General features: G+C 32.4%; 3 protein-coding genes across 3 annotated transcripts; all 3 read right to left on the reverse strand.

Moving 5' to 3' along the window:
- Positions 1-203: 203 nt before the first annotated feature.
- On the reverse strand, positions 204-4,374 carry LOC137806001 (THO complex subunit 4B). Its single transcript, XM_068605912.2, has 6 exons — positions 4,041-4,374; positions 3,791-3,943; positions 1,913-1,981; positions 1,651-1,829; positions 813-1,375; positions 204-623 (listed from the first exon to the last, which is right to left on the reverse strand). The coding sequence occupies exons 1-5, from the start codon at positions 4,206-4,208 to the stop codon at positions 1,201-1,203; spliced, it is 744 nt and encodes a 247-aa protein (XP_068462013.2). The 5' UTR covers positions 4,209-4,374; the 3' UTR covers positions 204-623; positions 813-1,200.
- Positions 4,375-8,013: 3,639 nt separating this feature from the next.
- Positions 8,014-8,741, reverse strand: LOC137822392 (putative histone H2B.1). The gene has a single exon (XM_068627304.2). The coding sequence runs from the start codon at positions 8,646-8,648 to the stop codon at positions 8,205-8,207; it is 444 nt and encodes a 147-aa protein (XP_068483405.1). The 5' UTR covers positions 8,649-8,741; the 3' UTR covers positions 8,014-8,204.
- Positions 8,742-10,819: 2,078 nt separating this feature from the next.
- On the reverse strand, positions 10,820-14,241 carry LOC150023012 (uncharacterized). Its single transcript, XM_090297266.1, has 4 exons — positions 13,287-14,241; positions 12,434-12,619; positions 11,829-12,293; positions 10,820-10,974 (listed from the first exon to the last, which is right to left on the reverse strand). Exons 1-4 carry the CDS (start codon positions 14,239-14,241, stop codon positions 10,820-10,822), a joined length of 1,761 nt encoding a protein of 586 aa, XP_090153392.1.
- Positions 14,242-24,505: the final 10,264 nt, after the last annotated feature.

A 24,505-nucleotide genomic window follows, 5' to 3' on the forward strand; every position in this document is an offset into this window, starting at 1 on the left:
TTAACCCGAAAATCATCCTTAATTAAAGTAGATTGAAGCACGAATTTTTGAAAAAGGACGAACAATTTTAACTAAATAAAACCGGCACGTTTTCCATACAATGACATTAATATTATAAAGTATTATGACTGATCTAGAGCGCAGAATTTGTTCATTTACTTGCATACACAACGTTGTTTCCAAAAGTATAAAAGCACTGCAAAGACACCAAAATAGAGATTAATTCATTCGCCAGTTACAGGTCAACCATAAAAAACAACGTTAAAGCAGCGCACAAGCTGGTCTCCCAATGAAAAACTGTTCTTAAACGTATTAGTGGATAATCGTCACACTATGTTAAATGAATTAACACCACCCTTTCCCACGGATACCAATGCCTATCATGTTAAAAAGAATTTCTAACTACCAGGAAAATGGCCGAGCACGTCATTGTAACCAGCACTGACATTTCTCGCAGATTCAGTACTGGTAAAGAACGGTCACAGCCGATGTAAATTTTACAACAGACAAGAGATGAGATTACCAACTCCTACAGCAAATCCTAGCATGGAGTGCTATCTTCATCTGTAGACTTGTACCGCCAAGTGCAACCAGCCGATGAAGTCAAATGGGATTCCATCTCACTATATAATCAAGCCAAATTTACCAGACAGTCAGAAAAGATGTTCTCAACTATAATAAGTAGAACATATAAAGATGACAAACCTCAACGGCTACACTAAACAAATATAGCAAAGGGCAAGGTTATATAACAATAGAGATCACATGACTCTTTCCTAGGGAGAGAGGGTAAGAAAAGGCAAGGAATCTACCTTATTTGAAGATTCCACTGTATTGGTATGGTTTAACCAAAACAACAAAGCAACTGTGGGTCAAATCTGCAGCCTCCCATATTTTGTAGCGGCCAAATATTTCTGTGTATTGATAGACGAGATCATGGTTCCCACTTTCCATAATACACTAGTTAAAATAAATTAATGCCAAGGAGAGGGGATGCTGACTCCTGTTTCGTGATCCATATTTCATACCCAAGGAAAAGGAATAATAGGCAACAGAAGCCCAAACTCAACGGATCAAGTCTAAAAGTTTTAACTAAAGAAGTCCATTCCCTTTCCCCTAATAATTAGGGCATAGCAAAATAAATAGTGTTCCATCAACAAGCCCCTAATAACCATAGAAAATTAAAACATGGCAATTCCTTCAGTTCAATTGCATTGCCTCGGCGTGATACTTCTCCAGATCAGCATCCAGATCATCTGCAGATAATTTATCGTCACGTCTTCCTCCACCGTGACCTCTTCCTTGACCTCGATCCCTTTGCATGCCTTGCCCCCTTCCTCCTGGCTTTCTTAATGCCCCATTTCTTCCTTGTCCACTGAGTCAGTTCAATAGCACATATGATCATCTTAACAATAAAAAAAAGACAACCTCTTAACATAAACTAATTGGAAACATCAGAAAACATAAATCAGTTTTCTAGGGAGTTAAAATGAAATAAATTTGAAATCCTTGATATATACACATTGAAACCCAGTAAAATTTAGAAAAAAATGCCAAATCAAAAAACAGAGGATACAAAAAGGTTCACAACTCCAAAAATGAAATCAAATAACAGATTATTAAGGAACAAAATCATAAGAAAGAGTATACCTTCGAGGAACACCATTCAAATTTCCAATAGCTCTCTTTGCAGCAGGAACACCAGGGGTAGAAATGTTTGCTCCCGCAATCTCTATCTTCATTGGTTTGCCATCTAATTGAACATTGTTGTATCTCTTCACAGCAGCTACAGCATCAGCTCGTCGTGAAAATACTACTTCTGCTGTACCCTATGAAAAAAAGTTTTTCTAAACTACTGCAATACAGAACAAATTGATGAGAAGGACCACATTATGCCAACAGAATAAGATACCTTCGATCTTCCACTCCTGTCGTAATGAACCCCGTGCCGTTTCATGTCACCAACTTCAGAAAACAATTCCTGGAGAGTACAAAATTGAATTTCAATCTTTGACTGTAAAACAGTAAAAGTGCAAACATCTTTGTTTGTAAGAATATAAGATTGCAATTAAATATTTGCATTTTTTTCATGATAAAGCAGTCAGCTAGGCATATTTAGGTTTCTGGGCAGTATATAGGCAGATCATACCAAGGGCTGTTTCAAAGAGTAGGGGTATTGCAAGGAGGGGTAAGAAAGTTTATTACTTTTATGAGTTGTGTAAGGTTTATAACAACACTAAATAAAAGATTAAGACATTAAAATTATATTAATCTATTATTTCAAAGAAATGTCAAAGAAGAAGAAAAAATATATATATTTAGTCCTTCCTTCCCTTTTTCTCCAAAATCCATTACACTTAGACTAGGTGCTAGAACGTATAAGCACCTCTTGGTGCATTAAGAATTCCTATATAATTAAAGTAAAACATGTAATTAGCACCTTAAAGTAAAACAATAAAAAAATTGAAAACCAAGACATTTAACTTGATAAGTGATAATTAACTACCAAGGAGTGAAATAGAATGAAATGGAATTAACTTTTAGACCTAGTAGTTATTAACTTATTACATATACGCCACCAGAAAGTTCCAGCAAAACTCTTCCAAACACTCCTTATAGTCCTGACTACAGGCGCCTATGCAATGTTGGGGACAATATCAGGCGAACTTAAATTTAAATCAATAATGATAGTCTGTAACTCTATCTCTCTCTTCTTTCCTTTTTGCCCCTTCAAAGCCATAGTTCAATTAAAATCCCTTTTCTCTATTCTATACTGCAATTTAATTGACTCCTTAATAAAGGTAAGGTTTCATGCCTATAAGGTTGTAAAGGCCAAAAAGTGCTCTTGGGCATTAAGGGTTTTTAATTGTTCAAGTGGTTTTGAAGGAAATAAAAAGGAAGAATTTGGTGTCTGCTTTTTAAGGTATTCCAAGGCGAAAAGTTGTCTTAAACATTGGTTTATTTTAAAGAACGTCATTAACAATAGAATCTGAAAAATGTAAAATATTTTATTTTTTGCACTGCTTTTCCTGTTCCATATAAATTAATTGCTCCAGGATAACATTTTCATTGTAAATAAACTATTAATAAGTTTAATTTCCTAGATACTCCCGGAGAGTGACAACTAGTTATTAAACATTCTATTTCAATCCTTGGTATTTAATTATCACTTATCAAGTTAAATGTCTTGGTTTTCAAATTTTTTTATTGTTACTGATAAGGTGCTAATGTCATGTTTTACTTTAATTATATAGGAATTCTTAATGCACCAAGAGGTGCTTTAAGTTTACAAGTTAATCAACTAACAGACGTAAAAATTTACAAGTTGTCCCCGAAAAAAGAGCCTGAAAAGACACTGATTAGAAAAAAATGATTTAGGAAAAACTAGAACCAAAGCCTCTCTAGGGAAATTGGCAAAATTAAGTGACTATTTTTCTAAAATAAGTTGAACAGTGCTAAGCAGTTAATTTATCCTTTTAGTCAAACACATCACAAAAACACAATTATCAAAATAAATTCCAAAATGAGTAGCTACGGTATGAAAACCCAAGAGAGCAAAAGAAATAGGAAGCAAAAAAGAGTAGGTACTTCTGACTTTTTTACATACAGCTAGAGTCCTAATAACAAAGCTACTTGCGCAAACATACACTTCATAGTTTACATCCACCACCCGGTCCATCCCTACTTTCTTAATCCGTAAAAAAAAAAGGAGTCGTCTAAACTATGCAAACACTACGAACAATAGAGACCAAGGATTTCTAACAAACTGCCAGAGGAACGAAATTTTTACCTTAATATCGTCATTGGAAACACCATAATCCAAGTTAGAAATGAAAAGTTTGGTCCCAGTTTCAATAGAAGACGCAAAACCACCTCGAGCAGAGTACCCCGCCGCAGCCACGTACTGATCTGCGTATAAATTGTGCTTCCAAGTCGCGTCGGCCTAAAACCAACGATCAATTAAATCCAACGTATAATTAGGGTTTGAACCATGAAATCGAAATTAAAAACAAAAGATAGAGAAAGTAAGAGGTACATACGTTGGCGGCGGCATAAGGAGCGGCGCGGTTGGCAACACGGCTGGGGAAGCGGCGTGAAGGTCCGGGTCCGGATCCGGATGATCGGTTCTGACCACGGAAGTTTCCGGATCCAGATTTCTTGTTGTTCTTGATTATGTCATCGAGAGTCAAATCCAGGGCTGCAGACATGTTTATAGAGCCAGGTTTAGGTTTTGGAACAGATCCCGTGAGAATGAGAGAAGCTTAGGGTTTAGTCGAGTGAGAGAGAAAGAGAGAGGAGATAAAGGTTGTTGATCCCGGGGTATTCAGAGCCACTGCCTCTGATTGGGTCTTGCAGTTTTTCTTTATGGATCATGAATAATAATGGATATAATAATATTTTAAATTAAAAAATAAAACAAATATAATTAAAATAATAATTTATTAGATTATTAAGTGAATATTTTTTACTCTTTACCATATCTCAGAATAATTCCAAAATCTATATCTTAAATTGTTGATTATTTATGAATCAGTATTCGTAATTTAGATTAGGAACTGGGAATCAGTATTTGTAGGTTATGTTCTAGAATTAAAGATTTATGCATATATGATACATGAGTACGAAATCTTTACTTATAAAGGATATATAAAGGGATTTTTTATTATAATATTTTTTTTATATAAATTTTTTTCAATTTTACTTTTATTTAATATATTTTATTTTATTATTATAATATAATATTTTATTATTTCATATGAATTACTTAAAAAATAAAATTATTTTTTAATTTAATACTAATGTACAGACGATTTTACACTAAATCTCACATATCAAATAAAATAACTTTCATTCTCAATCACTTTTTTCACCTCATTTCAAGCAACTATATTTTTTGGTAAAACCATTATACTTTTGTATATACCATCAAGTCAATCTTAACTTTAACGTGATCAACATCTCACTTTCCCATCACAAAAATGTCAATGGAAGAAACGAAACAACTTGAAGAAGAAGAAATACTCAAATCGGAAAAGGAAAAAAAAAATATTGTTTAATCAATTTATCAATGTTATGGGTGACAATGCAAGCAGGCGCGAGCAGGCCCATTCCGCATAAGCTTGCCCCACATTTGACCCGTAAAATGCATATCGGGTTGGTCCGTCCCGTGCAAGGAGTGCATACTCATTTCATTGACACGCACCGTATAAGAGCTAAATCGCAGGTCAGCCTGCATAAGAAATTTTTATTTTTTTTTAATTAAAGTTTCATTAATTATAAAAAAAACTTATTCGTACTACTGAAAATTAAAATTTTACTCATATTTCAATTAATTCAATTAAGATAAAAAATATAAATTAAGTATGAGGGTTGTTAAAAGGTTTGATTAAAAATAATTAAAGTTAGATGCAAATCAAAAGAATATCTTATCAAAGTTTTTTCATTTTCTGTTTGGTGTTTGAATCTCCTGATTTGAATGTACTTATTTATTTAGGTTGGTGCGACTCTATTCGAATCATGATCGTTAGTTTTGAAAGATAACAAACAGCATAAAGTCTATTATGAGATATTTTTTTTAGATTAATAATAATAATTTACATAATAAACATAGCCATTAATTTTCATATAATATTTTTTAAATGATTTTGTATTTATAAATTTTGAATTACAGTATTTAATAATTATTCAAACTAATTATTTTTTTTATTACATGAGTTAGATTATCTGATTCTTATTTTTTTATTTATTTTTTAATAAAAAAAATTAACTTCATGAAATGATTAATTCGATTTTTTATTGAAAAATTTAATAAAAATCAAATTAAACCTATTCGTGAATATTTATATAAGAATATTTTTTTATACAGAGATTTGTGAATAAGCAATTACAAAAAATATTAATAAATTATCATACTACAAAATCTCATCCAAATCTTATTAAAAAAAATTAATTGATTACGAATTGGAATCACGATCATATCATCTTGAAAGATAACAAACACAGTCTTTTATGAGATACTATTTTTAGATTAATAATAATAATAATTTCCATAATAAGCATAGTCATTAATTTTTATATAATATTTTTTAAAATGATTTGTATTTATAAATTTTAAAATTAAGTATTTAATAATTATTTAGACTATTTGTTTCGGTAAGATTTTGTACAAAAATTTCATTAAAATAATTCTTATTTATTTATTTTTTATTACTGGTAAAAAAAATTAACTCATTTAAATGATTAAATTTTTTATTTATTTTTTATTACTGGTAACATTTTTTTTAGTACATTAAATTTATTTATTTTTTTAAAAATTAAAAAATGTCGCACTACAATAATAAATGAATGGAGTATTTTTTTTTTTTACAAACACAATAAAATAATTATTTTTTTTATTTATGCAGGTTAAGGGGCAATTTGTCCCACCCTATTGTTGGCCCGTGCAGATTGTGAATTATACGGGACGGACATAAACGAGTCAACAGAATAGATTAGTAAGTTTGTTCTGCATTTTTTGGTAGCGGACTAAGAACCAGTCCACATGGTCCGTCTCGCATTTTCATCCGTAAATATAACAATTGGGATGTCCTAGCTTCTAAATATTTTAGAATTCCCTATATAATAATAAAAATTTAAATTATAAGAATTTTCAATTTAGTTTTACGACACATTTCATTTTATTTTTGTAAATATTAACACATAATTATTAATAATAAAAAGTAAAAAAAAAACTGATGAAATGTATATGAGTATATTTTGTGTTCTTATATTTACTGTGAGTTCATTATCTCCTTTAGAGTGAAACATCATCAAACTCATATATTTCTCCCCATTTATCAATTTTTCTGTTATATTAATAGTAAAATACAAACTCATTTTCTACCCACTTTTTACTTGTGGTACTCCATTTCAAAATAAATAAATAATTCTCTAAAGTTAAAACTCGCTTATAAATGAGTTAATTTGTAAAAGTTAGAATATTAACTTTTCAAAATATAATTAAGTCGTATACAAGCGAACTTTAGTTCATGAAATATTTTATTTTATTATAAATGCTTATGGAAAAAAATTCCAAATGTTCAGTTACTAATTTAGATTATTACATGTCTTAAATGATCGGGTGAACGTGAACTATTAATCCAATACGCATAAAAATCATTTTTATAAAAACTAAAATCACAATATTACTAAAAAAAATAGCTAAACAAGTGCCTAAATTATAATATACTTGTACATAAAAAAAAACATTTTATAGTGGCTGAATAACTAATATAAAATGTTATTTTTAATTAATTTAAAATGTATATTATGTTTCAATATACAATTAAATTTAAAAAATCCAAAATTACATTTAAAATATGTAATAGTAACATTCTTATATTAATATACTTTTGGGTAAAATATTAATATAAGAACATTGCTATAACATATATAATTTAATATAAAAGTTAATGAGTATTATTATGAATAAACACAGTTTTTAAAGATTTCTGCTTTAATAACTACAACAAATTATAATGAATTATAATATATGAAATATAATATAATTCTTTTCTTGAATTATACTAGGTATATTTTTCATGACCTAAACATCATTTCTCATTAATTAAAATAACTATAAATTAAAAAGCAAAATGTTGGTGTCAAAAAAATCAAGATAAAACATGAACAATGCTCACTTAGATATTTTTTTTACTATAATGACTATAAATCTGTATTACTTTCTGGCTTAGATTGTACCTTACGAAAAAAAATAATGCGTATCTATAAGATTTAAGCATTTTTTTCTATTTTCTAAGTATTGTGGATGCAAATTTTTAGGTTGAATATTCTTTAAAATTTCCAAAAATATACACTAATTTCATTTAGACTTTAAATATATTAAAAATTAAATTAGATTGAATAGATAAAATCAATTTACAAAAATAAAATAAGGTCCAAATACTCACAAATATTTCGTTGTAAAACTTCTCAGAACCAAGTTAAAACAAAATTGCAGATCATGTACGAAGATGATTTCAAACACTGGTATTGGATTAATTTAATCATTTCAATACACAAAGGATGTGCCCAATCTCATCTTCAATTTGAACTTAAATCTAAAAACCTAAGAATTGAAATCTAGCAACAGAACAATTGATCCACCAGATACAGTTAACAAACATAGGGGATCAAGAGCACAGATAAGGACTAAGATAATTTGTTCAAGAACTAGTGAACTTTGTAACGGCCTTGGTACCCTCTGAGACAGCATGTTTGGCTAATTCTCCGGGCAGCACAAGTCTGACCGCAGTCTGGATTTCCCTTGAGGTGATGGTGGGTTTCTTGTTGTAGCGGGCAAGTCTAGAAGATTCCTGGGCAAGCTTCTCGAAGATGTCGTTGATGAAACTGTTCATGATGCCCATGGCCTTGCTGGAGATACCAATGTCAGGGTGAACCTGCTTCAGAACCTTGAAGATGTAGATCTTGTATGTCTCCACATTCTTCTTGTTTCTCTTCTTTTTCTTATCACCACCAGCTCCTCCCTCCTTCGGAAGCTTCTTTCCTGCCTTTGGCTTCTTCTCCGCCGGAGCCTTGTCCCCAACCGTGGACTTCTTCTCCTCCGCCGGCTTCTTCTCCGCTGGCTTCTTCTCTGCCTTTGGTGCCATATCTAGTGCAGAACTTGTGCTCTGTAGAAATTTAGGGTTCAGAATTGGGATTTCAAAAGCTTAGTGGAAAAGCAATTGAAGGTGTGAATGAATTGAGTTTGCAGGGATTGTTAATATAGGGGAAGGTTTTGAGGTTCTGATTGGCTACTGCGCTTTGGCTCGGATCGATGACCTGGCGTTTTGATGAGTCTATTGTTCAACGGCTGAGATGTTCTTTTGGCTTTTCAGTTTTCCTTGGGCGCCTAAATTTATTTTTGTCCCGCTATTACCTTTTGTGATTAAAAAATGAAACTTCCTTATCACAAAACAAGCATTGAGTATATTTTGTTTTACGAGATTTCGTTCCTACGTAATAAAAATATATAACAAAGTTAATAACTATTCTTCTATCAATATTACATATTATTGAATTTTTTCCATTATAACAAAATTGCTTTAAATAAATATTATCTAATTTTATTATCCTCCCAAATATTATATTTTTATGATAAATTATTTTCCTTTTAAATGTACATATTAAGAAGCAAAATATTTTCCTTTTAAATGTAGTAAATTAGGCTTTAAAATGAACAAAAATAATAGTTTTCCGAGACGTGAGTAATCACTGTCTGTAAGAACTTATCCGCAGTGTATTGCGTAAGTCTCCAATGATACAATAGGAACTTTCTAGAAATTTTTGAAGATCAGAACTAGCAAGTTTCTCGAGTAATACCCAAATAGAACCCATAAATATTATAATAATAAAGTAATGAGGAGAGAGAAATTGAAAAGGAAAAATGGAGAAGGAAGAAGATGGTGAACGGAGAGTTTGAAGAAGATGAAGAAGTGAGTGTGTGAGATGCGTTTTCTGAAGCAAATGGGATGCAGTATTTATAGATGGAGAAAACACACTGCCACATCTTCAAACCCTAAAGGAGCGGTCATGGCCACCGGAGGTGGAGGAAGACCCGCGGGAATGGAGGAGCTAACCACCCATGAATCTCGCAACGTTCTCCAACGTTCTTAAGATTCCACATGACCTGCAGAGTGAAGGCGTGAGCGTTCCCAGAGGTGCGGCTACAATTCAGGGTGGAAGGGGCAACGTCGCATGATCACCTTGGAGTAGATCCAGTCTTCCCCAAACCTCCGCGATCTCCTCCAACGTCACTGAAGAATTTTAGGGTTTGACTACTTACTCTGTTTTCCGTTTCGCAAAAACGCACTCTATTTTTTGTTTTGCAGTATATACAGTTTTACAAAAATCCCCCACATATTGCAAAAGATAAAACATATAGATAAAGAAAGAAAACTTTTGGGTTCATCTAAGATGTAATGCATCAGAGCTGGTATAACAAACTATATGAACGAGTCTTAGATTGATGAATTTAACACATAGTGTAGTTGGTATAGCAAACTATATGAACCAAGACACTTCGTATGTGTTAGAGGTTTTTCAATCACAATACACCCCCACATTACTTGTTATCGTTGTGTTGCGTCACTAGGCCATGCGCGTGCCCGGTATTCATGAGTGCTATAGATATCTTGCCAAGATCTCATGCAAGCGGCCCCACTTGACACTCATATAGGTGATTTCATCAAGTGTATGCTGCAAATTATACACCACCCATAAGGGATATGAAAATCAGTAAAACTTTGTAAATCATTAAAACTCTTTTACCTCTGAATTTTAACCACAAAGTTTATCCTCTCGATAATGCAGTATCTAGCACTTTCACACACACCATAGGAATGGACAAAAATGATTTTAAACCAATATCAATGCTAGCAGAAGTAACAAGTGACTTGTTTTTACCCATATGAACCTTATTCATGGGATCTCCAATCACAAAGGTTGGGTTTCCATCACTTGTTTGTTTGCAAGTTGCTTAAGTCCCATTCCCCTCGATGTTTCTAAAATCATTTTTCTCCCTAGGGGTTTAGTCAGAGGATCTGCTAGATTCCGATCTGACTTGACATAGTCAATAGAAATTGTTCCACTCTTTAAACAGCTGTTTCACCAAATTATGTCTCAATTGTATATGTCTATTCTTTCCATTGTAGCTTTTATTTTTAGCTATAGTTGTTGTCGATTGGCAATCACAATGCATTGATACAGATGGGGTTGGTTTCATTCCTAAAGGAATGTTTGCTAAGAAGTTTTTCAACCACTCAGCTTCATTACCTGCCATTTATAGAGCAACAAACTCAGATTCCATTGTTGCTCTTGCAATAATAGTTTGTCTAGCTGATCTCCATGTAACTGCACCACGCCCAAGTGTAAATACATAACCACTAGTGGATTTTGTCTCATCTGAATCAGAGATCCAGTTAGCATCATTGTACCCTTTTAGCACAACGGGAAATCCACATATTCAATGGCATAATCCATTGAACCTCTCAAATATTTCATGAGTCTCGCAAGTGCATCCCAATGATCCTGACTAAGACATTGAGTGTATCTACTCAATCTACCTACTGCATAAGCAATATTTGGTCTAGAAAAGCTCATTAAATGCAATAAGCTCTCAATTATCTGGGCATACTAAGTTTGAGAAATAAATTATTCTTTGTTCTTCTTTAATTTATAATTAGCATCATAAGGGGTACTCACTCACTTAAAGTCATAGTAACCAAACTTCTTAAGAAGTTTCTCAGTGTATTTTTCTTGGGATGGTAATATACTATATCCCTTCCTTATGATTTTAACTCCTATAATCACACTTGCTTCCCCCATGTCTTTCATCTCAAACTTAGATCCAAGAAACAATTTTGTTTTAAAAACTATATCATTGCATGTACCAAAAATTAGCATGTCATCTACATACAAACATATAATGACATATTCACCATTTTCAGATCTATAATACACACATTTATCAACATCATTGGTAGAAAAATCTTCACAAAGTAAAACATTATTAAGTTTTTCATGCCATTGTTTTGGTGCTTGTTTCAAACCATACAAAGATTTTAAAAGTTTGCATACTTTTTTCTTTTGACCTGGAACTACACATCCTTCAGGTTGAGTCATATAAATTTCCTCTTTTAATTCTCCATTTAGAAAAGTTGTTTTAACATCCATTTGGTGAATCACTACCTTATGGATAGATGTTAAGGCTAGCAATACACGGATAGAGGAAATCCTAGTAACAGGTGCAAAAGTATCAAAGTAATCTATGTTATGTTTTTTAGTAAAACCTTTAGCAACTAATCTTGCCTGATATTTCTCTATGGATCCATCAGGATGGTACTTCTTTTTAAAGATCCACTTACAACCAATGGGTTTTGCTCCTCTAGGCAAATCTACTAAGGTCCACATATTATTTTTCTTAATTGAATCAAGCTCAGTTTTAATGGCCTTATCCCAATGTTTAGCATCAGAAGCACTAGTAGCTTCTACAAAACTTATTGGATCATTCTCAACTAGATAAGTATAAAAGTCATCTCTAAAAGATGTTTCCTTTCTTTGTCTTTTACTTCTCCTAACATCCTCACTCAAGGTATCACTAGCACTATCTATAGGTTGTTCATATGTACCACTACTCTTTAGAGGAAAGATGTGTTCAAAAAACTCAGCGTTTTTCGTCTCTACTATAGTGTTACATTCAATTATATCACTATTAAGAACTAGAAACCTATAGGTAGCACTATGTTTTGCATATCCTAAGAACATACAATTAGATGTTTTAGAGCCTATTTTCCTTTTCTTAGGATCAAGTAACATCACTTTAGCTAAACACCCCTCACTCTTAGGTATTTCATATTAGGTTGATAACATTTCCACAACTCATAGGGTGTTTTACCAGTTTTCCTATGTGGTATCCTATTTTGTAAAAAACACGCAGTAAGCAGATATTCACCCCATAAAATATCAGGAGCATTAGAACTAATAAGAATGACATTCATCATTTCTTTAAGAGTCATATTTTTCCTTTTAGCTACTCCATTAGACTTAGGTGAATACGGTGGAGTTACTTCATGAATAATACCTTCTTTCACACAATAATCATTAAATAAAACATATTCACCACCTCTATCTGATCTAATTTTCTTATTCAGTTGATTTTTTACTTTTGCTTTATAAGTTAAAAACATGTCAAAAGCTTCATCCTTATGTTTAATTAAATACATTTTGGTGTATCTAGAAAAATCATCTATAAAAGTTACAAAATAATTTTTACCACCTCTAGATATGGTTTGTTTTAAATCAGCAAGGTCAGTATGAATTAAACCAAGAATTTCAGTTTGACGTTCTACAAAGTGACATGTTTTCTTCGTTATTTTAGATTCTACGCATACATCACATTTACTACTTTGTTTGTCATGCACTTTGTTTGTCATGCATGTTGATTAATCATAGTCGTTGCAATTTTATAACATACGAAGAATTCACATGTCCTAATCTAGCATGCCATATATCATACGAGTCAACAATATAAGCATAAGATTTAGATTCATTCATAATTTCATAAATGTTTAATACAAACAGGCCTTGATCACAATATCTCTTTCCCACAAAAACATTGTTTTTTGTCATAACAATCTTATCAAATTCAAATTACACTTTAACCCCAACTTTGCTTAGCAATGCCACAAAGACCAAATTAACTTTAATTGATGGCACATGTAGCACATCATTCTAAGCCAGAGTTTTACCAGATGTGAGCTTCAGAAGAACTTTTCCTTTTCCTATGACAGGAGTTGTCCTGAAGTCACCGAGATATACTTGTTCTTCTCCATCCCCCACACTTGTGTAGGAGGTAAACACATTTATGTTTGCACATATGTGTCTGATAGCCTCATAGTCTACCACCCATTTGCTCACATTTGTCACAAGGTTTACTTGTGAAACGACTAACATAATAGTATCTTCCCCTTCGGGTAGATTTGCCTTAGGAGGATAGTCGTTTTTGGCCCTATGTTTGCACTGAGGTGCATGATGACCTGGTTTTCCACAGACAAAACAATTACCCTTTTTCTTGTAAGCAGGGTTAGTTTCAGTGAGACGAGAGAATTTGTTATTAAGTTTCTTTTTGTGATCAATTTTTTTCTCGTACCTTTTTGGAGTTGGTTTGTCTTCTATCACGTCTGCTTTGACAGACAAAGCTTTGGCCTTTGCAGCAGCGCACTCCTTTCTGTTTGTGTCTTCGATGATGATGTGTGTGATCATATCTGATAGAGACATCTGTTTTTGTCTGTGCTTCAGTTGTTGTTTGTAATTCGTCCAAGATTGCGAGAGCTTTTCGATCAAGAGTTCGGACTTCAATTCATCCGGCAAGGTTATGCTTTCAGTTTTGATATCTTCAATCAGCTTGTGATATTCATTTATCTGGATTTTGATGTATTTGCCTTCGATCATCTCCCAGCGGTAGTAGTTTGCAATCACGAACCTTTGTCTGACGATGTCTTCGACAGTATATTTAAGGATAAGAGAATCCCAAATATCTTTTGCATTCTTATAAGAAGCATAAACATCGAACAGATCGTTAGATAACACACTTAGTAAAGTGTGACGACATACCTTATTTGCATGGATCCAATCGTCAACTTGTTTTGCAGTTGTGGTTGAGTCGGGTTTGGAAGTTGTAAGTGCAAGAGCAACTCCGTACATGTCCAATAGGGTGGACACGCGTTCTTGCCAACGTCAGAAGTTCTGAACGGTGAAGACTTCAATTTCAGAGACATTCGGAAATGGTTTCGCAAAAATGGTTTGCGTTGTGGAAACAACATTTGACGATCCCATACCAGTGTTGTTGTTGTTGTTCGTATTTTCAGCCATAAGTCCTTACAATTGTAGTAAATTAGGCTTTAAAACGAAAAAAAAAATAGTTTTCCAAGGTGTGAGTAATCACTGTTCGTAAGGACTTATCTACGGTGTATTGCGCAAGTCCTCCAGGATACAACAGGAACTTCCCGGAAATTTTCGAGGATCAGAACTAGCAAGTTTCTCTTTAAAAGAGTAATACCCAAATACCATTCCTTTAGGGTTTGAAGAAGTGAGTGTGAGATGTGTTTTCTGAAGCAAATGGGATGCAATATTTATAGATGGAGAAAACACACTGCTACATCTTCAAACCCTAAAGGAGCGGTCATGGCCGCCAGAGTGGAGGAAGACCCGCGGGAATGGAGGAGCTAACCACCCACAAATCTCGCAACGTTCTCAAGATTCCACACGACCTGCAGAGCGAAGGTGTGAGCATTCCCAGAGGTGCGGCTACGATTCAGGGTGGAAGGGGCAACGTCGCGCGATCACCTCGGAGCAGATCCAGTCTTCGCCGAACCTCCGCGATCTCCTCCAATGTCATTGAAGAATTTTTGGGTTTGACTACTTACTATGTTTTCTGTTTCGTAAAAACGCACTCTGTTTTTCGTTTTGCAATATATATACAGTTTTACAACATTGTACATATTAAATTATTTTATTTTTGGGAAAATTATTAATTTTTAATTTCATAGTCAACATTTTTCAAATTAAAGAAGGAATATGAGTATGTTTTCTTTGAGGAGGAGTTTCTTAGTTTAACCAAAACTTGATTTAGTGATTAGAATATAAAGTTCTTCTATACACCAATCATAAAATAAAGAAAGGAAAAATAAAATTCGTGCTTTATTTCTCACTAATGAATTGTGATATACTATTTCTCACTAATATGTTGATTTTACAAGAGGAATACGAGGTATTATAAGAATTTTTTTAATTTTGATATATGATGCAAATAAACCACCATTCAATTTTGTATCCTTCTCAGAAATTGAGACTTCTCTGTCTTAATAGACTTACACAACTTATTAAGACTAATTGATGGATGATTGAAACTGTTTTCATAATTTATTGTCCACTCTCCCTCTTTTCTAATTTAGTAACCACGGTTCATGATTTATTTGCATCTTACTTTGAAAAGTTAGAATGAAAGTAAGATATAATGATGAATGGGTAAACAAAAGAAAAAATTATATAAATGATGTAATTTATATCATTATTACAAAAATATGCAAGTTTAGAAAATATTATAGAAATAGAAAATTCGTGTTATAAGGGTATGCTTTCATTCTTCCGAAGTCGTTTTAGGTTTGTTGGTATTTCTTCTAATTAAATAAATGTACTTAAATTGTTATTATTTTTTATGATTTTGGTGAAAATAAATATATAAAAATCGTATTATGTGAAAACGACTTTTTTTAAGGTTTAAAACATGATTAACTTTTTGGAAAAAAGGTATGTGAAATTGTTATACCTGCACATTTTAGTTCAATTTCTTTTTTAATTTGCATAAAATAAAATAAAAAAAATTGGGTTAAAAACTTGTTGTGGGTAAATTAAAAATATTTTATTATTTTATAAAATATTTTGAAAAGACATGTATGTTTAGAATTTAGGTTGAGATGTTATGGTTCCTTTTAAGCAATCATCTCTTCACAAACTTACAAAACAAATAGAAATAGATTGTCACGTGGTCCGAGAAAAATTAAAAAAGGTTCTCATCCATTTGCTTCCAATTTCTACCACAGAACAACTAGCTGATATTTATACCAAAACTTTAATTTTTTAAGAATATTTGTTCAAAGCTGAGTCTCATCAATATTTGCTCTCCTAAAGTAGTTATAGAAGGATCCTAATATTAATTGAGTGTATTTTCTAATTATCCGTGGTTTATCTTTATAAAAGAGAATAATTTGGTGTCTTTTCTAATTATTAGTTATTTCTTTATTTCGTCATTGTGTGTTATGATTCTAGTATTTAATTATTGATTATTTTCCTCTTTAGTTAAATCTGGAATGAGTGTACTACTTATATATATTCAGACCATTTGATTTGATTTAAATAACAAGAAAAAAAAAAATATTCATTGTCATATCTTTGACATCCCTTTTACTCTTTTGTTCTCTTTTATTCATCTATGTTCTATTTCGTAATAAAAATGGCTCTAATACAATATTACAAAGTGGACTTTAAATCTAACTCAACACCATAAAACCGACTCATGTGTGTGAGGTTTGCACCCACTTATATACCGGGGTTGATTTAGGCTTAAAGTCCACTTTATAATAATATTTGAAAAAAATACATATCTCAAAACTATGCATGTGTTTATAGTTAATTTTGTTTAGTTAGAATTAATTGTATTAAACAACATAGAGCAAGATTATTTGTGTTTTTTTTTATTAATTGAAATTTGTGTTAATGTATAAATTGTTAAATTCTCTAATATAAGTATTAATGAAGGTATAAATTATACAATGTATACAAAAATAATAGTAGCTGTATTTATGTTAAAATATTTTTAATTTTTTAAAATACTTTATAAAACAATAAAATATTTTTTAATTTATCCCACAATAAATTTTTAACTCAATTTGTTTAAAAAAATTATCATTTTATGCAAACCGAAGAAAATTGAACTAAAGCCATCACAGGATATGATGACTTCAATGTAGAAAAAATTCAAAAGTTAAAAAAGATTGAACTTTAATCAAAGTCATTTTCACATACTACAACTTCTATATATAAAACCCACCAAATTTGTGAGGGATGATGATAACTTTAGTGCATTTTTTAATCAAAAAGAAAGTTGTCTAAGCCTAACAGAGGAATGAAGTTGTAACCTTTGAGCATCATTTTTTCATTTTTGCAATATTTGTTTAACTTGCCTATTCTAGTAATAATGTAGTAAAATTATAAAAAAAAGGATTTTTTTCGAAACAAAACGTACCAATTGGATATTTTTAATGATGATTTTATTTATTGATAAAAAAATTTATCAGTAAATTCAATTAAAATATCAAAATGTAAATAAAAGTCTTAAAATAAATCAAATATTTAAAAAATTAGGAATTCAATACGAGAATATTGCATAATTTTTATTATTTCTAATACAAAAGAGTTAAACCTGCCAATAATCCGATTTAAATGTTAAGTAATTTCAGTTTTTTTTTTTATATAATTAAGAGAACATTAATTTTATTTTTCACCTTAGTATAGGTCACACCTGTAATGGTCCATATTAACTCCGGAATTTCAACCCATTCTAACACTTTTATACACACTTGCATTCTACCTTCTCTTTATTTTGCTATTTTCAAGCTATCAAAACTACTTACTTTTCAGTTGTTTTTATTACAAAGTTGTTATGCATTTAACAATCTTTTTTCAAAATAAAAAAAAATCAAATGTCATCCTTCTCTCATCTTTGAAATATTATATTTTGGTGATCATAAATATTAAATCATTCTAATTGATTGTTTATAATTAAATTTATAGTCAACATCTTTTCAGATTAGGAATAAAATATAGTGATATTATGATTAAAGAAGCTTTTATTTGGTTCTAAAAGTCTAGAAAATTATTGGTTTAGAGAGAAAAATACATTATTCTTCGATAGAAAACCACAATCTAACAAATGAAAAAGAACATTATCTATTTATATAGATGGTTGTACCATCATATTAAATTATTAATCTGACTTGTGTTGGAGTTATTCATCATATTCAAACATCACCAAATCGCTAAGAATATAAGTTGATATTCTCTTTAATGGGTCCAACATTGTCTGACCTCAAAAAGTCTTACAGCGATGATAATTAATTCATAGCCCCTCAAATGATGTAATTAGGTTTAAAAAGGATAAATTTTAGCTAAAAATTATGGAGTGTTGATCAATTATTTAGATTTAAGGGTGCAGTGAACTAAAGTTTAAAATAAGAAAAACTCTTAATCATGCGGTCAAGTATGACCTCTAAAAAAACAGTTTTCAGTAGATTAAAAGATAAAAATAATTGTTACAGAAAATTAAAAAATAAAACTTTTATGGATCAAAACCTCAAAACTTAAACCGGGGAATTACAAAGGAAACAACAAAAAAAGTTTAGTCTTACATGCGAAGGTGAAACAAAATAATTACAAAAAAAAACTAAGAAAAAAATCATATGAAGCTTTTCCTTTCAACTTTGAAGTTTGTGTTTTTTTTATAGGTTTTTATGCTCAAAGGATCTTGGGAAACTGTTATGGTTTATATTTTGTTAACCGTTTTTCAATTTCCAACTTTCTAGACTTTTTTCTGGTGCAAAATATTTGCTTCCAATTCTGTTTTTAAGTTATTGTAGATTTTATTTTTTCCTTATTTTTTCATTATTTTCCTCATATTTTGTTTTCTCTCTTGATTTAAAGAATCAACTTGACTTTTATATATTTGGTCCATAATCTAAAAAACACAAAAAAAATAGTTAAGGTCCAAATAAACCCAATTATATGACTTCAAATTAAAACAATGGATTTATTTATTATTATAGTCCAATAATTTATGATTAAAGTTATTGAGTGTGAATAAATATGTTCTCTTAAAGGAGATAAACATTTTCATGGAATATACGCAGGGAATAAAGTTGATTAAACCAATAAACGTATGTTTTATTGATGAACTTCAATTGAATTAAATTGATGCATGTTCAATCTGGTTCAGTTTTGTTTGAGGATTGAGAAATGACTCATCTTTGAGATAACTTGTGAAGAATTCCACGGTGGAAGAACTTGGGATCAACCACTATTTATTTATTATTTTAATCTCTTATATATTTTATATTAAACAATCTTAACCCTTATTTTATTTTTACTATTATTGCTAACTTTTCTCACCTTTAGATAGATTATGAACACTGATTTTACTATTGAATTTGTTAAAAAATTACTTAGAATTATCTGACCATAATTATACTTGTTCATATCATAATAATGATTTGGTAGTAATCATGTAACAAATAATTTGACAATGTTACAAATAAATATTAAAACTATTAATTAACATGACTTATTATCAATTTAAATTATATCTCGCTATACTTATGCATAATCTTCTGTCCAATAAAATATTTGATTTTAAAAATTGGTCTTTTATTATGATTCTATTGTGATTCTCCATCATTTAACAAGAGAAGACAAAGTGAGATTATTAGCAAAGCTACTCGAATTTTGATAATTTCATTTTTTGGTCAAATCAATGTTGATAAATGGTTTCGCAGATACTACTAGAAAAAATAATTTTAACCTTAATTATTTTCAACTTTCTATATACTGTTTATAAACCTAATGTATATGGTATCAATGAAAAAAGTGGAACGTATAACATTGGTTAACGTGACAACAAAGATTCTATGTACCTTATAATATGTCAAAATAGCACGAAATTGTTTATTTTTGCATTCGGAAACCCTTATGCACTGATTATGAAGTGAATTGATATAGAGTGATCTTTTATACTACATTAGTTTATGTTATAGCTAACTTAGCATGTGAGGTTATTTAATGATGCTTATATTTTTTATGTTTTCCAACTTGTAATAGAAAATATATATAATCAACCTGATCATACCTACATTTGCCTACCAAATAAATTCCAATATTAATTTAAAATAATAGATACCCAAATTTATTCCACTAAAGTACATAATTATTTAATCAAAACTAAACACTAAATAACACACCAATTCTAAGACTAAAATATAAAATATTAATTTATATGTAAAAAAATCCTTTTCCATTTAAGAATATTTTTTTGAACTGTGTTTCTGTTCAATGAATAACCACCAATAAAAGTTGCAACATATATAATATATATTAATTTTCTTTTATAATAACATATTTGAAATCATAAATATGTTTCTTTTAGAAAATTTAAAGTGTTCCATTACTTATTAATGAGAATATGCATTACCAACACAATTTATAATCCACACCCACTATAATAGTCACCCTTTTCTTATAGTCTACTATACTAATAAATCAACTTTAATTAAGTTAATTCACTGAAAACTAAAAAACATGACCTATTAAAAAAAAAAATATTTTCCTATATTAATTATAAAAACCACATAATCGATTCTGCATCTTTAGGAAAAATTTAAAATCGATTTACCGTATGAAAAAAACGATTTTACATCATATACAAAGATAGGAAAATCGATTCTAAATCATCTACAATGATAGAAAAATCGATTTTGGAAAAAAATGGAGACAAACCAGTGCACAAAACAGTGAGTTTTACCTTGCTCAAACTAATTCTCTCTCGTTTTCTTGTTCTGGGCACAACACAACAATCAAACCTAATCTCATTTATAGCAAACACAACTTTAGTTTCGCATTCATGAGTCTACCATTTTGGTAAAGATTCTTATGCAAGGTAGCATTAGAGAGTCTAATGAAAAGAAAAGTCATTGACTTATAACTGCACCACAATAAACTCATTCACATGTGCATAAAGGATAGGAAAGTAAAATGTTAAGTCAATGGTCTTTGTCACGTGTAATCCTCTCAAATCTTCTCACTTTTGTGAAGAGGAAAAAAACTTCACATTATGCTCTCCCATCTGCGCTCACACCTTTAAATAAACCAATTCAAACATGAATTCCACCGTCCGCCCCTCCCTCATCCTTAGTCACACCCGGAAACAAAGAGTGGCTAAAAGACTCTAACAAAGAGTGCTAAAGGACTCTAAGAGATAGGACAATTCATCCATTTACACGATGTTTTGATAAGGTGGTGTATTGTTGATGCGTGAAAGTGGAGGGATGAGGTAAAGTGGTTCTTATTACCAGACAAAATCATTATTAGACTTAATTACAGGAATATAATCACTATTAATGAGTTTATAATTAAACTTAATTATAGGAATATAATCACTATTAATTGGTCTATAATTAGTCTTAATTACAGATGTTATGTTAGAAAAAGAATCTGTACGGTTCTGTACGGTTCTAATGCTATGGTTATATATATATATGTATCATTGCTATAGATGAAAGACAGATTGAATAAAACATAAAATATTCTTTCATGGTATCAGAGCACAAAACAACTCTGATACCCGACAAACACAAAGCAAAGGCAACGGTGCACAACCATGGCAGCTGCACCAGAAAAGAATAATGCCAACAAAGCAGAGCACGAAGGAGGAAGTGCTAAGAAGACCTACTCGCCATATGATCTCAACGCGAGTGACAATCCCGGAAACATAATCACGCAAGTCCAATTGCGCGGAGAAAATTACGACGAATGGGCAAGAGCAGTAAAGATCTCGCTTCGTGCCCGGAGAAAATGGGGCTTCATTGATGGAACACATATCCAACCAGAGGATGAGGCACCCGACCTTGAAGATTGGTGGACCGTGCAGTCCATGATTGTCTCTTGGATTCTAAACATTGAACAAAGCTTACGATCCACAGTAGCATATGCTGAGACTGCACATAACTTGTGGGAAGACATTAAAGAAAGATTCTCGGTCGTGAATGGACCTAGAATTCAACAACTAAGGTCGGACTTGTCAAGATGCAAACAGGAGGGAATGGTGGTGGCAACTTACTTTGGAAAATTGAAGGTCCTTTGGGATGAGCTTGCTAACAGTGACAAAATTCCATCTTGTACGTGTGGTGAATGCAAGTGTGGGATTGGTGCTCAGTTGGAAAAATGAAGGGAGGAGGAGAAGGTTCATCAACTCCTTATGGGGTTGGATGACGCAAGCTACGGGACAGTAAGATCAAACATTTTGGCCTCAGACCCATTGCCGTCTCTGAACCGCGTATATGCTATGTTGGTACAAGAAGAAAGAGTGAGAATGATGGCCAAATCAACGGAAGAAAGGGGGTTGGTCGTGGGTCTCGCGATGCAGGCCAACTACAAAGAAAAAGGGCGTGGAGATATGGTAGAAAAATTAATGACGTGCAGTCATTGCGGTAAAAATGGTCACGACATGAAGGGATGCTTCCAATTGATCGGATATCCCGAATGGTGGGGGGACAGACCAAAAAGTGAAGGCAAATGGAACGGCAGGGGACGCCAAGGGATGCGAAACAAAGGTAACCCGACACGTGCAAATGTGGCACATGCTAGTGGAAGTAACAGTCAAGCCAACAATGACGACAAGAAACTTGAGATGGCAGGTCTGACCAATGAACAATGGAAGGTACTGGTTGATATGATCAGCAAACAAAAATCAAATGAATCAGAGAAAATGACTGGTAAGAGCATTTGGGATTTGTGGATTATTGACAGTGGGGCATCAAACCATATGACCGGGTCACTGGAAAATTTGAGTGAAAATGAAACTATACAAGGGTGCCCCGTGGGGTTACCCGATGGTGAACGTGTTTTAGCTTGCGAACAGGGAACAGTGACTCTTGAAGAAGGACTTGAATTGAAAAATGTCCTTTATGTTCCCAAATTAAAATGCAATTTACTTTCAGTACCTCAATTGACGGATGAAGAAAATTGTGTTGTAACATTCACTGATAAATTGTGTATTATACAGGACCGCACTTCGAGGACGCTGATTGGAGCAGGTGAACGGAAAGATGGGCTTTATTGGTATCGTGGGGTACGGAAGACTCAAGCATGTCATGTCAAGATGGAAAATCAACTAGCACTTTGGCACCAAAGATTAGGACATCCGTCATTTAAGATTGTGCAAATGCTTCCTGATATAAGTGGGAAATGTACTCGTGATGAGTTGAATAAAGTTTGTGAAGTTTGTGAAAAATCGAAACAAACGAGAGATAAGTTTTTCTTAAGTGCGCATCAAGCTTTGAATATTTTTGATTTAATTCATTGTGACTTATGGGGTCCTTATAAAACTCCTTCATCCTGTGGTGCTTCATATTTTTTGACAATTGTGGATGATTGTTCACGGGCAGTTTGGATCTATTTGTTAAAAGAAAAAACAGAGGTATCAGTGACTTTGAAAAAAAATTTCACACTCGTTGAGAGACAATACAACAAATGTGTTAAAATGGTTCGCTCTGACAATGGAACCGAATTCATGTGTCTAAAACAATATTTCATTCAACAAGGTATCCTTCACCAAACTTCCTGTGTCGGGACCCCGCAACAAAATGGACGCGTCGAACGCAAGCATCGGCATATTCTGAATGTTGCTCGGTCATTACGGTTTCAAGGCAATCTTCCCATTAAATTTTGGGGGGAATGCGTTTTGACTGCAGGCTACTTAATCAATCTCACACCATCCTCCATTCTAAAAGGAAAAACCCCTTATGAAGTGATCCATGAATGTGTACCCAGTTACGCGTACTTACGAGTATTTGGTTCATTATGTCATGCTCATAATCAAAATAGACAACGGGATAAATTTGATAGTCGTAGCCGAAAATGTGTGTTTGTCGGGTATCCATATGGCCAAAAAGGATGGAAATTATTTGATTTGGAAACAGAAACTTTCTTTGTCTCTCGTGATGTACATTTTTTCGAAAATAAATTTCCATATTTTGAAGCCAAAAAGATGGACACTGCACCACCATTGAAAAACCCAATTATTGCCAACTCTTTAGAAACTGGAACGGACCCACATTTTCTTCATGAAGTTGCCTCCTTAAACCTAGATGAATGCATCGTCAACCAACCCATTGCATCTCCCATCCCAGCCAAGGAGGATGCTACCCTCACAGATGACTTCGACCACACTATCAACGACTCTGATCCGTGCATAGAAGCCTTGACGCTACCCGGGGATCCACCGCCGCGTCCGACGGAGACGGCGCCGTCGGTTTCTTCACCACCGCTGACGGCCGCGGTTCCCCTTGGGCGAGGGCATCGCGCGAAGCTGCCTTCCGTACGGTTACACGATTTTGTCGCAGCCACCACGATACCGTCAAGCCCCTCTGTTCCGTCACCTCCTTCAACAAAATCCTCAGTTATTTCGTATCCTATACATGATTTTGTGAATTGTGATTCCTTTTCTAAACATCATCAAAGTTTTCTTGCCTCTTTACACACCGAGCAGGAACCCCTGTTCTTTTCTCAAGCGGTCCGAGAACCCCGGTGGCGTGATGCTATGGCACATGAGATTCATGCTCTCGAACTCAATGACACCTGGAAA

The sequence above is a fragment of the Phaseolus vulgaris genome, chromosome 11 (assembly GCF_051622355.1).
Source record: "Phaseolus vulgaris cultivar YP4 chromosome 11, ASM5162235v1, whole genome shotgun sequence".
Classification (NCBI taxonomy): Eukaryota; Viridiplantae; Streptophyta; class Magnoliopsida; order Fabales; family Fabaceae; genus Phaseolus; species Phaseolus vulgaris.

Excerpts from the sequence above, each read along its gene's own strand:
- LOC137806001 (XM_068605912.2), bottom strand. The coding sequence starts at position 4,208 with ATGTCTGCAGCCCTGGATTTGACTCTCGATGACATAATCAAGAACAAC. Across the intron at positions 3,944-4,040 it reads CTCCTTATGCCGCCGCCAAC|GCCGACGCGACTTGGAAGCA; the intron begins GTATGTACCTCT and ends CGTTGGTTTTAG. Across the intron at positions 1,982-3,790 it reads TTTCCAATGACGATATTAAG|GAATTGTTTTCTGAAGTTGG; the intron begins GTAAAAATTTCG and ends TGTACTCTCCAG.
- LOC137822392 (XM_068627304.2), bottom strand. The coding sequence starts at position 8,648 with ATGGCACCAAAGGCAGAGAAGAAGCCAGCGGAGAAGAAGCCGGCGGAG.
- LOC150023012 (XM_090297266.1), bottom strand. The coding sequence starts at position 14,241 with ATGTACGGAGTTGCTCTTGCACTTACAACTTCCAAACCCGACTCAACC. Across the intron at positions 12,294-12,433 it reads GATACCACATAGGAAAACTG|GATATGCAAAACATAGTGCT; the intron begins GTAAAACACCCT and ends GTATGTTCTTAG. Across the intron at positions 10,975-11,828 it reads GGCAAGATTAGTTGCTAAAG|GGTACAATGATGCTAACTGG; the intron begins GTTTTACTAAAA and ends TTGTGCTAAAAG.